The sequence below is a fragment of the Cebus imitator genome, unplaced genomic scaffold (assembly GCF_001604975.1).
Source record: "Cebus imitator isolate Cc_AM_T3 unplaced genomic scaffold, Cebus_imitator-1.0 Scaffold848, whole genome shotgun sequence".
NCBI classification, from domain to species: domain Eukaryota; kingdom Metazoa; phylum Chordata; class Mammalia; order Primates; family Cebidae; genus Cebus; species Cebus imitator.
Window position 1 is genome coordinate 210,440 of NW_016108163.1, and position 15,499 is coordinate 225,938.

Sequence of the window (15,499 nt, forward strand, 5' to 3'; positions counted from 1 at the left end):
TTTAGTAGAGACAGGGCTTTACCATGTTGGCCAGGCTGGTCTCAAACTCCTGACCTCAGGTGATCCACCTGCCTTGGTCTCCCAAAGTGCTGAGATTACAAGTGTGAGCTGCCGCACCTGGCCTTTAGTGCTGTATTTTTATATGACTGGCAGTGCACTAAGTTTGTTTATACCAGTATCACCAAAAACACATAATTATGCTATAATGTTACTAGGTAATAGATATTTTCCAGCTCCAATTTAATCTTATGTGATCACTGTCATATCTGCAGTCCATCATTGACCAAAATATCCTTGTTTCTTCTGGCCCCCAGTAAATACTTTATTACTTAATATACTCTATCTCCCACTCCTGCAAACCTCACTCCATCCTAAAAACAATCTTCACAGCTGCCTTTTTGGATCTTCTTCTACTATGGACTAAATATTTATTCACCAGAGAACCTGCTATATATACTAGGTGTCATAAAATATATTTCTTATATCATGTAATTATACATTGTATAATCACATGAAGACCAATGAAGGAATTCATCTTAATTCTAAGTGTTAGAAAAGCTTTGTTTTCCTTGAAGAATGGACATACTTTTTTCCTTCTAAAACAATGTAAGCAAATTACCTCCACATTTTGGTTGCCAGAATACTCAGTTTGTATCCCTAACTGAATACCTGTGTAGGTTACCATAACTTGTCCTGATCTCTTAGTGCTCATTTGTATGTGTTTTTTTTTCTATTTTTTTGTATCTTGTTCGCAATCTTGAGTCATTTTTTACATTCAATGGAGTTATAATAAAATAGCTATTGCCTATTATGATAAAACAAATACCTTCTAGCTTATTTGACTGTGATCCTAGTTTTCCATTTCTGGTAATGAAGTTAAAAACTCTGCAGGGAATAAAATAAAAAGCTATAGGCAGATGTAAATCAGTAGAATTATAATAATTAGAATTTATTGAGCTTTTACTATATGCCAGGCACTGTTTTATTACTTTACATGAATAAACTCACTTATTCCTTACAATAGTCTCGTGAAATAGAAAGCCAAGAGGTCAGCATCCCAGGAGATCTAAAGGAGTCAGTCTAAATAGTCAGTTATATACATAACTCAAGGAAAAACAAAATGGGCCAAAATACCTATGAGGTTACCTCATCATTCAAAAAACTAAAAAGATTATGCTGCTAAATTAAACACTATGCATTTAGATTAAAACTAGAGTACCAGCTGGCATTGTACTATGTATTATATGGGGCTTATAATAGATTTAGGATGATTTACAACTTCAAAATGGCTAATGTAAAGAAGGTGTCTAACATAGGACAATAATCCAAACCATCACTACAAAGGATTTCTGAGAAAGTAAGGAACTAAAAGTGTCACAGAGTCAGGATACGAGCGTGGCCTTTAAGAAAGGGATAGGGTTTCTGGAATACAAAGAAGAAAGTAGAACATATAGAAGTGCTAAGGAATAGTTTGAAAAGAAGCCAAGTGTGAGAACAGGGTACAGTAGGAACAAAAAAACAGGCCTGCCTGCATGCATTATCTTTGAGAAGAGAAAGTAAGTAAATAAGTAGATCGAACTATGAAATACCTTTAAGTTAAAGAAGTTTACATTTTGGGCAGAGGTCACTGGGAAACTGCAGCCTATTTTTAACAAAGTAGTCGTTTAGTAAGGAGCTAGATAATGGTAGTGAGTCAACAGTGATAAATTTAGTAATCTAGGCACAAGGTACCATGAACTTGGAAGCTGCAGTATAAAGATGTCGATCATTAATCTATATCAAATAAAGGCAAGCTGTTTGATTACAAAAGGATAAAGAGGAATCAGTGAGCAATAATTACAGGGCATTTAGTGTCTATGCAGCACTTTGTGATGTTTTATATTAATCAAAAACAAGATTTCTGGCTGGTGTGGTGGCTCATACCTATAATGTCAGTGTTTTGGGAAGCCAACATGGGAGAACTGTTTTGAGTCTAGGAGTTCAAGACCAGCCTTGCCAACATAGTGAGATCCTGTCTCCACAAAAAATGTTTAACATTTTGGGTGTGGTGGTGTACACCTACAGCCCTAGCTACTCAGGAAGCTGTGGCAGGAGCCCAAGAGTTCAAGGCTGCAGTGAGCTATGACTGTGCCATTGCACTCCAGCCTGGGCAACAGAGCAAGACCTTCTTTCAAAAATAAAACAAAAACAAACAAACTAAGATTTCTGTCTTCAAGAAGTGTATAATGTAATTGCACTACCTCAAGTTTTATAACTTGATAAAATGAGATTATTCTGGCCTAACCCTCGCCGCATATCACAGAGCTGATCACTGACAATCAAAGAAGCACTGGGCGGTAGGAAAAGGTAGATCAGCACAGAATCATGGATCCTGAAGGAAGCTTAGGCTTTAAGGCATAACAGTGACAAAAAGTGCCAATTCTGCAAATGTCAAGTAGGAATAGGACTGAGAAACAGGCACTGGGTTTGTCCTTGAGAGATCAACCTTCCAAGATTGGTGAGGGTCAAAGCCACAGAGCATAAGTTTTATGAAGTCTGTAAATAAAAGGATAAAAAAAAAAAAAAAGGCTCAGCAATTGGCAACCTTTTCCCCCAAGATCATGAAGAAATGTCTCCAAGATTTTTAGAACATTTTTGGTAAAAATGTGATAAAATAACACTGGGATTAGTTAGGCATTAGGCACATCAGTAAAACAATGAGTTACATTTTAAGGAAAAATACTACAGCAAGAAAGGTGAGTGAAGGAGCAAGATGAGAAAAATCTATCTTTTCAAGTCAAAAGAATGAATTTGCCTCAACACTATTATCCCCAGACTGGTGAGAAGTTTTTAGTCCTGTTCTGAAGCCAGATCCCTCACTTCTGTTACTAGAGCCAGCAAGTATGAAGACACACACACAGGATTTTCTCTTCATGTGAAGGGGCTGATGTGGTTAGAAAACAGAGGATCAGCTGGTAGGTTGGGGATGCATGCTTGATGGAATGATTAGTGGAGAAACTACAAGGTGTCAGGTAGCTTTATATTCTAAAGTTGGAGCCTTTCAGAATATTAGATCGTATATGTTAAGTTTTTTGAGTCATCTCTTTGTTTTATTGCGAACTCATTTGAGAAAAGAAAAAGAAAAAGGGGAGGTAGAAAAAGTAAGAGCGAGGGAGAAAAGGAGGGGAGAGGAAAGAAGAATAGATCGACAGAAGGAATGAAAGCTTAAAATGGGTACAGGTATCTAATAAAAGAAAATTAGAACAAGTACATATATATACTTGAAATACATATATTTCTATGGTGGGAGGTTAGGTATGTGTGTTCTTGTGTTAACATTAATAAAAGCTCAGATATTACTCTTTAGTATGTAGGTGCTGATGTCTGATGAGAGTTGAACTCTGACTGAAGGCTTTTCCACAGTCATTACATTTGTACGGCTTCTCCCCGGTATGAGTTCTCTGATGAATAATAAGGGATGAGCTTCGACTGAAGCCCTTTCCACACACTCTACACTCGTGGGGCTTTTCTCCAGTGTGGATTCGCTGATGTTCAGTAAGAGATGAACTTCGACTGAACACTTTCCCACAGTCACTGCACTCATAGGGGTTCTCCCCAGTGTGTGCTCTCTGATGTTCAATAAGCGATGAGATCCAACTGAAAGCTTTTCCACATTTACTACATTCATACGGATTTTCTCCAGTATGTATTCGTTGATGCTGAATTACAGTCGAACGGTCACTGAAGGCTTTCCCACATTCATTACATTTGTAAGGCCTTTCTTGAGTATGAGTTCGCTGATGTTGACTAAGGTTAGTGCTTCGGCTAAAGGCTTTTCCACATTCACTACATTCATATGGTTTTTCTCCAGTATGGATTCTCTGATGTAGACTAAGATGTGTGCTCCGGCTAAAAGCTTTTCCACAATCATTGCATTCATAAGGTTTCTCTCCAGTGTGAATTCTTTGATGTTCAATAAGGTGTGTACTTCGGCTGAAAGATTTCCCACATTCATTGCATTCAAAAGACTTTTCTCCACCACGAATTCTACTGTGTATAAGAAGGTCTGATTGGTAGCTAAAGGCTTTTTCACATTCATTGCATTTACAAGGTTTTTTTTGTGAGAAAAGCCTTTGGTGTTTAATTAAGTCTGAATTATCTTTGGAGTTTTTCCTAGATATTGGGGATCTATTGCCCTTTGGAATTTTTTGTTGTGTGTCAAGGTTTGGGCTTAGACTAAATTCACAGGATTCAGGGCCTCCCTCCTCTGTGAAAATTTCTTTGAGTGTCACTGACACTTTTCTGACCACTGTATTCTCAAAAGAGGATTTCTTCTGTGCAGGGCATTTTGTCTGCCTTGAAAATTGGCCTTCATGTTTATAGGCTTCTTCATTTGTAGGACCCTGATCAGTATTCCCTTTGAGGTTTTCCATTGCTGACACTGAAAACTCTAGTTCTTCAGAAACAGTGTGATTGGTGTTGATGCTTTCGTTCAGTTTATATCTTCCTATATGAAAGATATTTAAAGTACAAATGTCATCTGTATCTACTGTGGAGAGAAAAGAAAATAAACCAGCAGAGAAAAGAGAACTAATTTGAATTCATGCACACTAGCAACTTTATATGAGGAGAAAACAAAAAAGGATAGTGAAGGATAAGTGAACAAAGCCAGAAGAGATAAGAGGCAGAATTTTTTCAGTGTGCATGGTGAACACAGAGACAACAAGAAATATGGAAAGAGTTATTGCGTAACATGCTAAGCCAAACAAAAAGAAACGAGCAGGTGTACCAGCTGATGACAGAGTGTTGGGCATTAAAAGGTAAAATGACCTATTATGGTAGCTTGTTAGCCATGGAAAATGAGAGCAACAACAAGGATGACAAGAATCAAGACTCTCAAGTGTAGGAAAAAAGGAAAAAGAAAGATGGCTTGATCAAGCTTGAATGCAACCGTTTTCCTGGGATTGAGACAGAATAAAAATTTCAGAAATGATAACTACCACACTGCTAGCCCCATTTGCCCCTCAACCCTTCTTCCAATTATTATACTTCAGGTATTCTTCTAAAGAAGCATACAGTCATAGACTGTCAGAGATTTAACAGAACTTAGACATCATCTACACCAACCCACTCATCTGACAGAAAACAGACTGAGTCACTTGCCTACATGATCCAACCAATTGCAAGGGCTTGGACTAGAACTCATCTTTTAAACATCAAATTGGTGGTCTTCTTATGACACTACTCACCTAGACAGGTATTTCTGGACACTGCCCCCTTCAACTTCCTGAAGATTCAGCAACTACTGTTATTCGACCTCCAACTGGGTCCAATTCACATGCTGGGGTTCCTGCATATTAGAAATGATTTAACATAAGGCTGCTGGTGCTGAGGACACAGAGCTATTCAGAGCTCAATCCCAGTGTTTTTATCTACAGAAAAGGCAGAGTGAACTTGCACAGGATCTATGGCTGGAGAGGCTGGAGACAATGAGTCTCTGAAAGGGACTAAAATTGGATGCCAAAAGATGGGTTACATACACACACACACAGGTTACATACGCAAACACATACATATCATAATTACTTTTGACACTTGTTACTCCAGATATCTGAGTCTTGCTTTGAAGCCAGTAAATCTGATGGGGCCAAGGCACTTGTATTTTAATAAGTTCATGTGACTTGACAGTTGAATGTCCAGAAAGAACCTTAGAAATACAGTCTAGGGTGCTTGAACAAAGTGCTAGCTTAGACTGTCTTCTACCCTCCAACATTCTACTCACAGCATGCAGGTATAAAACAGAAACTCAGCTTCCCATAGAACAAAAGGCCCCTTCTCTCTACAGAGGGACTGAAACTTCCCAAAGATCTCAAGCTTCCCAGGTACTAGACAGCTAGCTTTCCCAGATGGCTCTTGTTTAAAAAGCAAACACCTCACATTCATATTGCCTGGCACCAAGTAGTGAGTTTATCTCCACAATGACAAGGTTGTTTTCTACTTGTATTATAAGAAGGGAGAGCAACAGGGAAGCAAGGCCCTCTCCTGGAAGACCAGCCAGCCTATCAGAGTGTCCAGCAGAGCATCCTGGCTCCAGCAGCCTTTGTCAGAAAAAGGAGGATCTGGGAATGTATGCCTTTTCTTCTTGCCCATCCCCAGACTCCAAATTCCCACATTAAAGCTTGATTAACCCCTTCTCTTGCTAATTCACTTAGAACCCTTGTGTATTAAAGGAGGCAATGTGCTGTATAACAGTTCCCCAGATGTTTCTGCTCACAGCATAATTTGAGATACATGAGATTAGGGAGTTAATCTAGCTTCATAAAAGTCTTTCCTTTCTCATAGACTGAGACCTCTCAGATGTGGAGGCTAGCCTTGGAGGATATACACCAAGAAGCCATACATGGAGAACTTCAAGTAACATGATGATGCTGCCTGTGTTCAGCTTTGCCAAGAACATGGCTTTCAACTGAAGATAGGGAAGACAAAAAGCCCTACTACTGGGTTGATGCAGGAGTCAGAATTTCTTGTTGTAGAATACCACATTAAGATCCAATTAAGGCTGGGTACAGTGGCTCACACCTGTAATCCCAACACTTTGGGAGGCTGAGGCAGGTGGATCACTTGAGGTCAGGAGTTCAAGATCAGCATGGCTAACATGGTGAAACCCCGTCTCTACTAAAAATACAAAAATTAGTTGGGCGTGGTGGCGCACACCTGTAATCCCAGCTACTTGGGAAGCTGAGGCTGGAGAATGGGTTGAACCTGAGAGGTGGAGGTTGCAGTAAGCCGAGATCACACCACAGCACTCCAGCCTGGGTGACAGAGTGAGACCCTATTCACTCTCATGCTTATTAATATTTTAATGATTGTTAAACTGTGCCACTTTGATATGAGATTATCTATAATCAACTAATGTGTATATACTGTGTATTAGGCTGTTCTTGCATTGCTATAAAAATATCTGAGGCTGGATAATTCATAAAGAAAAGAGGTTTAACTGGCTCATGGTTCTGCAGCATGTAAAAGCATGGTGTTGGCATCTTCTCAGCTTCTAGTGAGGCTCCAGAGAGCTTTCACCTATGGCAGAAGGTTAAAGGGGACAGGCATATCTCATGGTGAAAGCAGGGGCAAGGCAGGGGAGTAGATGCCACACACTTTTACACACCTGATTTCACAAGAACTCACTCATTATTGCAAGGACAGCATCGAGCCATGAGGGATCTACCTCCATGATCCAATCGCCTCCCATCAGGCTTCACCTCCAACACTGGGGATTACAGTTCAACATGAGATTTCATGGGGACATATATTCAAACCATATCATTCTGCTCCTGGCCCCCAGGTCTCATGTCCTCACACTGCAAAATACAATCATCTCCTGCTCAATAGTCCCCTAAAGTCTTAAGTCACTCTGGCATTAACTCAAAAGTCCCAAGTCCAAAGTCTTATCTGGAGATGAATTTCTTCCACCTGTGAACCTGTAAAATCACAATTTATTTACTTCCAAAATACAATGGAGGTGCAGGCATTGGGTAAAGCTTTTGTCTGATTTCTCCCATTGTAAAAGGGAGAAATCCGCCAAAAGAAAGGAGCCACAGACTCCACACAAGCTTGAAATGCAGCAAGTCAGTCATTAGATCTTAAAGCTCCAAAATAATCTCCTATATGTCCCACATCCAGGGCACAGTGGTGCAAGGGGTGGGTTCCCAATGCCTTGGACAGTTCTACTCCTGCGGCTTTGCAGAATTCAGCCCCACACTGCTCTCCCAAGTTGCTGAATACCTGTGGCTTTTCCAAGCACAGGGTGTAAGCTGCTGGTGGATCTACCATTCTGGGGACTGGATGGTGCCCCTTTTCCCACAGCTCCACTAGGCAGTACCCCAGTGGAGACCCTGTGTGGGGCCTCCAACCCCACATTTCCTCTCTAGACTGTCCTAAAAGAGGTTCTCTAAAGGTGCTCTTCCCCTACAGCAGGCTTCTGCCTAGACATCCAGGCCTTCTCATACATCCTCTGAAATCTAGGCAGAGGCTGCCAAACCTCCTTCACTCTTGCACTATGCACATCCACAGGCTTAACACCACATGGAAGCCACCAAGGCTTACAGTTCCTACCCTCCAGCGCAGCAGCCTGAGCTATACCTGGGCCCACTGGTACCATGGCTGGAGCTCGAGCAACCAGGATTTGAGAGCAGCCTCCTGGAGTGGGGCAGGGCAGTGGGACCCTGGATCTGGCCCTAAAATCCTTAGTCCTCCTGGGCCTCTGAGCCTGTGATGGGAGGCATTGCCTCTTAGATCTCTGAAATGCCTCTGAGGCCTTTTTCCTATTTTCTTGACTAGTAGCACTTGGCTCCTTTTCGGTTATGCAAATCTCTCTCACAACTGGTTACTCCATGGCCTGCCTGAATTTCTGTCCTGAAAAAGCTTTTTCTGTCTCTGCAAATTTTCCAAACTTTTATGCTCTGCTTCTCCTTTAAATATAACTTCCAACTTCAAGTCATTTCTTTGATCCTACATCTGAGGACACACAATAAGAAAGAACCAGGCTACATATTGTTTTGCTGCTTAAAAATTTCTTCTGCCAGATACCCTAAATCAACCTTCTGAGGTGCAAACTTCCATAGATCCCTAAGGCAGGGGCACAAGGCAGCTAATTTCTTTGTTAAGGGCTAACACACATGACCTTTGCTTTAGTTCCTAATAAGTTCCGCATTGCCATCTGAGACCTTGTCAGACGGACTTCATTGTCCATATCACTATCAGCATTTTTGTCACAACCATTTAACCAGTCTCAAAGAAATTCCAAGCTTTCCCTCATCTTCCCATCTTCTGAGCCCTCCAAGCTCTTCCAACTTCTGCCTGTTACCCAGTTCCAAAGTTCCTTCCATATTTTTAAATATCTTGACAGCCAGGCCTGCTCCTCAGTACCAATTTGCTGTATTAGGCCATTCTTGCATTGCTATAAAGAAATACTTGAGGCTAGGTAATTTATAAAGAAAATAGGTTTGATTGGCTGATAGTTCTTCAGGCCGTATGACCAGGGTGCTGGCATCTGCTCAGCTTCTGGGGAGGCTTCGGGAAGCTTTTACTCATGGTGGCAGGCAATGGGGGAGCAGGCATCTCATATGGCAAAAGTAGAAGAAGAGAGAGATGGAGAGGTACCACACACTTGTACACAACCAGATCTCATGAGAACTTACGCATTATCTCAAGGACAGCACCAAGCCCTGAGGTATCCACCTGTACGATCCAGTCACCTCCCATCAGGTCCCACCTCCAACATTCGGGATAACAATTCAACTTGAGATTTGGTGGAGACACATATTCGAGCCGCATCATACTGTATAGGGCAAGAGTCTAAAAGTATATTTGTTTTTGCATTCAAATAATCTCATTATGTCTACAACTGTATTATGCATTAGATGTGTTTGTGTATGTGACATATATGATAGACACATAGAAACTCCATGAGGGAAAGTTTCTACCTGGAAGAAAAAACAAAAAGAATTTGTGAAAGGAATCTAACTTGGAAGTACAGTCTCTAGTAATGGACTTTCTTTGGGCCCGCCTATTCTAAGCATTTTATGAATATTGACTCATTTATTCTTCACAATAACTCTGTGAGAGGGGAATTATTATTCTCACAATACAAATAAATAGTGTAAAGTACAGAGAAGTTAAGTAATTTGACTCAAGGTCAAATAATAAATCCTAGATGCAAACTCATTATACTATGTAGTACGTGTTGCTTCTCAACAGACAGGGAAAGAATGCCTGAGTCACACTTTCTGTTTAGCGGCTTGTAAATGGCCAAGAAACTAAACTCCACCAGTGTCAGAAGGATATCAGCATGACCTTGACTTCAGAGTGCCGTAGGGGTGTAAAGAGTGGCTACCTCCCAAAGGCAGTCCCTGAAAGGCTGCAGTAAATCTCAGCCACACTAACAGGCCTATCTATGTAACCTATGGATTAAAGTCTCTGGCCTTAGCCGGACATGGTGGCTCACGCCTGTAATCCCAGCACATTGGGAGGCCAAGGTGGGCAGATCACCTGCGGTCAGGAGTTTGAGACCAGCCCAACATGGTAAAACCCCATCTCTACTAAAATATAAAAATTAGCCAGGCACGGTGACACACACCTGTAGTCCCAGCTACTCAGCAGGCTGAAGCGGGAGAATCACTTGAACTTGGGAGGTAGAGGTTGCAGTGAGCCAAGACTGTGCCACTGCACTCCAGCCTGGGTGACAGCGAGACTCCATCTAAAAAAAAAAAAAGTCTCTGGCCTCCACTGAAGTGCAAGTGGCATCCTCACCACAATTCAGGGAAACATCAGACAGAGCTATATGCATTGACTAGGTAATTTGGATTTTGGTCATTGTTCCACTTGTAGCTATCTAGAAACCAGGGAAAAATAAGCAATCTAGTTTTATGTCTCCTCATCTGTAAAATGGAGATGCTGGACTTGACTGGTCCAAAGCTATCTGATTCCCAGTAGTTTAACTTTAGATCCCAAACTTTGAAACACATAGCCATCTGCCTAGACTAAGGGGAGAGGACTACAATGAATCTCCTCTTTTTCAAATCCTCAGAGACATGTAAGATCTCAAGGTACATAATAGGCCAAAGAAGGCCTGTGTTCATTAATCATCTAATGATGAATTAGAGTGAAGGAGTGTTGAAGATATTAAGAGCAATCAACAGGCAAATTAAGAATAGTCTCTTTGGCAAAATTTGGCAGACTCACCTAAGAAGGGAAGTTCCTTTAAGAGAAATAAATGTGTCTCTGTTTGGCAAGATGAACACTTGCAGAAAACAGGGAAGAATACTTAACTCGTGAGATAGGGATCTTATAGGGATGCAGACAGTTGCCTTTCCCTCTTCTGCTTTCTCTTGGTTTTATTTTTAATAAAAGGCAGAAATGGGAAAAGGTCATACTCTAAGGCATCCAGAACTTCTGTCTAGTGATGTACAGGTCTGGCCTGTTGGATGCAACCCTAAGGATTAAGAAGTAAAATGAATGCCTCAAAGTAATCCCATCTCCTCTCAGATATAAAGAAAATGACAATGGACATTTATGTCTGGGTTTTAAGTTCATCTTTTATGATGAAAGATAAAGAAGACAGATCTAAGTCAAATCCAAATTTCCTCTAAACTCCTCAGGTGATCCAGCCTCTTTGACATTCTCTTCAAATGGGATATGTAATCAAAGACACTATGGCACTGGTCCCCTTACTTCTTCCTGAGGGTCAAAATAGAAGACAGATGACACTGCTTAGAGCTGTGCTTCCTTGGTCAAGTAACCTTTGTGAAAAATCTTGTCCCATATTATAAAACACCATTACTAGCATGTGCTTGTCTCTTCTTACAAAGCTTTTGTGAATACTGCAAGTTAAAATATGACAAAACATTTACAACAAAGAATACCATATATAACGTAAGGGAGAAGATGCTATTGCTATGCTTATCTCACATCAATGAATTTGAAAACTGTGATGGTGTATGTTTAAGGAAAGATGCTGTCCTGAGGATTTATGAGGCTCCCTTCAGCAGCTGCTGCTCTAGAGCATGGAGAGAGGCATTCTTTTTCCTGGCTCTGGAGGATGTATATGAGATGGGAAAGGGAAAGCTAGTGACTGTGACAAAAGTTTCGTGGATAGCCCCCAAACATATTTCAGAGAGGCCAGGAAGTTAGGGCTTGTCTACACAATGTTAGGGTCATACCTTTATTCAGATTCCATCCAAGGGATTCCTCCACCACCCCTTTTTCTCCTTTCTTCCTCATACTTTCATTATTTAGGTTACATTACTGCTCTCTGGATACTGTATCCCCACAAAAACATTATTAAGTGGTAACAGGCTGCAGTCCTAGCAAGCCTGGTAGTTAGCTCTTCCTTTATGTGGCTCTCTAACTTTCTAGCACTAACAGCGTTGGCCACCACTGTTACCCCAATTAGCTAAAACTCTTTTGACAATGTCACTTTCTCCTATAATCAATTCCTGATCCAGGAATAATTCTCCTTTATTTTCTACCCTCTTCAGAAAGGAGAAGGTTTTGACGGTTCTGGAATAGGGCTTCTCCAGGTGCTTTGTTTTGTGGCTCTAGGCTGATTGCTTCCTGGAGCTTTTGCCAATCCACGAAGCAATCAGCAGAAGTGCCTAGGCAGCCTCAGTTTAATCACAGAACAGGGAAAATCTTGTCCTACAAAAGGCGATCTTCAGGTAACAATCTTCAGAAATTGGCTCAAAGCACAAACGCACCCATAAAGCACAAACTCACACACAAAGATCCACAGTAACTGTCAATACACCTACCAACAAATAATTAACAACTACTTTATTGTAGTTCCAACCTTCATCATCAGATCCATAAACTAAGAACTGGTATTCACTAGTCTCTGTAACTTCATGCAAATCCTTTTTTCTTTTTTTTTTTTTTTTTTTTTTTTAGACGGAGTCCCACTCTGTCACCCAGGCTGGAGTGCAGTAGCGTAATCTCGGCTCACTGCAACCTCCACCACCCAGGTTCAAGCGATTCTCCTGCCGCAGCCCCCTGAGTAGCTGGGACCAGAGGTGCGCGCCACCACGCCTGGCTAATTTCTGTATTTTTAATGGAGACGGCCAGTCTTGTCTCAAACTCCTAATCTCAAGTGATGCGCCCACCTCGGCCTCCTAAAGTGCTGGGATTACAGGTGTGAGCCACCGCCCCCGTCCGAGCAAGTACTTTATGTGACTCCTGATCTGTAGCATGGGGACAATAACAGTACGTTTTTCATGGGGCTGATGCGAGGATCAAGTGAGTTAAAGCAGTTAAAAGCTCTTGGAGCAGCGCCTGCACTCAGTAAGCAACCGAGAAACCACCCAGCACGGAAGCCCTCCCTCGCCCAGCTAGCCGGGAAGCAGGGCGCAACCCTGCTCTTGAATTCACCTCAGGGACACACAGGGGACACCACCGGCTGCCGCTGCCGCAGAGGGACCGGGCCGGCCCGCGCGTGAGACGGGCGCTGGGGGCCTCTTGAAGACCCCTCGCCACAGGGCGTCCCAACCGTGGACGTGCCCCTTGACCGGACCTGCAGCCAAACCACCCGCGGCGCTTTCGCCCGTTTCCTTCGAAGAAACCGTGTTTCCACGTTCCAGAACATCCAAGACCACCCACGCTGGTCCCGGGGCCCTGCGCGCCCCACTCACCGGCCGCCTCCGGCCGAGCACCCCGACACACCCCGGACGGGTCCCGCACTTGGAGCGGAACCGGAGTGCGCGGGGCTTGGGGAAGTCGGAAGGATTAAAGAGAAACCCACGCGTCGAGCCGCTGCCCCGACGCCCCTCGGCTTTCCTAGGATCGCAGGCGCTCTTCCCCTCAGACTGCAGCTGATCATGCCCTGCTCCGTGTGCGGGGTCGATCACGGTCTAGCAGCCGCCTGAACCTAAGTCTCCTGACACGGACGACCACTTGCAAAACAGGAAACATACTGGGAGTGGGCAACATATCGGCAGCGGTCGCAGCTCTGCGCATGCGCCGGAGAGCCAGCGAGAGCCGGGCTGTGCTGGGATTCACTTTCCTGGAGGTTTTTGCAAAGCCTCTCCCCTGGTATGTGAGAGGCTAGAGGAAGGGAGTCTGCGAGAGCTCCCGAAGACCGCCTTAATACACTGCAAAATACAGCCCAGACCGGTAGTTCATAGAGTTTTAAATAGCGTACACAAATAAATCACCAAACGAGCTTGTTAAAATACAGCTTCACAAGGTTTACACTCCGAGACCGACTCCCTGGCCTGGAAAATTACATTTTCAACGGGCATCTCAGTTGATTCTGATGCAGGTGATCTCCAGCCTGTCTGGAGAAACTGGCTTCATTGCACAATCTAGATGCTTAAAATACAGTTAACCGCAAGACACTTCTCAAGTTTCACCAAAAGAGAAAGATGAATAAAATCAGGACACTACCCTAATCTAGTGGATTTTTTAAAATTCTATTTATTTTTAATATAAGGCAATGAAGTTGCACAATTTGCCCTGGGAGTTTAGGGCAGGGAAAACTTACGGAAGGAGGTACAAGGGAGTGGTTTGACTAATGGAAGATTTAATGGAAAACATAGAGGAAGGCAACCTTACAAATAGTTGAGAAACTAGAAGGGTGGAAAGCATGTGCAAAGCTGTGGATTTGACAGCTGTGCACAAGTACCATAGAAACATCAAGTATAAGACATGAGCCATGAAGTATAAAGGAGCAGGATCCAAATTATAAAGCTGGAAAGAATTAGATAAAATCTAATTTTATCATTTCCTATTTTTAAGACAAAGACACTTTCAAATTGTGGTACTACGTTTAACATTAAAGTTACCATTTTAAAGTGGTACAATAAAGTTTTTAGTGTATTCACAACAGCACCATCACTATCTAATTCTAGAACACTTTCGTCATCCCTAAAGATGCCCATTGAACAGTCTCTATTCCCTCCTCCCCACAGTCTCTGCTAACCTTTATTTTACATTGTGTTTCTATGAATTTTCCTGTTCTAGATATGCCATATAAATGAAATAATACAACATTTGTTTATTTTTGTCTGGATTATTTTTAATTAGCATAATGTTTTCAAGGTTCATGTTGCAGCATGTATCCTTCATGCCCTTTAATGGCTAAATAATATTCCATTGTGTATATGTGTGTTTATACATAAACAGTATATAAATATACATACATAATATTTTGTTTATCCATTCATATCTTGTTGAACATTTGGGTTGTTTCCGCCTTTTGACCATTGCAAATAATGCTGCTATGAACATTGGTGTACAAGTGTCTGGGTCACTATTTTCAACTCTTTGGGTATAGAGCTAGGCATTGAATTGCTGAATCATATAGTAATTCTGTAATCAGCTTTTTTGAGGAAACATCAAACTGTCTTCTACAATGGCTGCATCATTATACATTTTCACCAGCAATGCAGGATTCTAGTTCCTCCACATCTTTGCCGACACGTTAATTTCTGTTTTTTGTTGTAGTTCTTGTTGTTGTATAGCCATCCTAATAGGTATGAAGCTTTATCTCATTGTGGCTTTAATTTGCATTTCCCTGATGGCTAGTGATGTTGAACATCTTGTTGTGTGCATATTTGTATGTCTTCTTTGGAGAAATGTCTGTTCAAATCCTTTGCCTATTTTTGAATTGGGTTTTGTTGTGTTGCATGAGTTTTTATATATTCCAGATATTAATTCTTCTTCAGATATATGATTTGCAAATATTTTCTCCCATTCTGAGTTTTTTCTTTTGATAGTGTACTTTATGCATAAAATTTTTAATTTTTATGAAGCTCAATTGATCTATTTTTATCACATGTGCAATACTTGAGAATTACATTGTCTAATAAAGATTTTTATGTTTTCTTCTAAGAGTTTTATAGTTTTACTTCTTAAATTTAGGTCCTTGATCCATTTTGAGTTAATTTTTGTAGATGGTGTAAATACTACAACTTTGTTATTTTGCATTTGGATATCCAGTTTTTCCAGCACCATTTGTTGAAAATACTGT

General features: G+C 41.6%; 1 protein-coding gene across 10 annotated transcripts in view; it reads right to left on the reverse strand.

The window, feature by feature from the left end:
• ZNF391 (zinc finger protein 391) overlaps positions 1-13,498 on the reverse strand; it is a 109,857-nt gene extending 96,359 nt beyond the window's left edge. For 2 of the 10 annotated variants that reach the window (XR_001822353.2, XR_001822358.2), the window contains exons 1-2: positions 13,161-13,482; positions 5,229-5,329 (exon numbers count right to left, since the gene is read on the reverse strand). Coding sequence is in view for 2 of the 10 variants with exons in the window: in XM_037735586.1 (XP_037591514.1) it covers positions 3,336-4,412 (1,077 nt within the window). In the remaining 8 variants the exon portion in view is untranslated. Of the gene's footprint in view, positions 1-2,560; positions 4,487-5,228; positions 5,330-9,176; positions 9,462-13,160 lie in introns of those variants that run through there. The other 8 variants (XR_001822356.2, XR_001822360.2, XM_037735586.1 and 5 more) reach the window with 7 other exon arrangements.
• Positions 13,499-15,499: the final 2,001 nt, after the last annotated feature.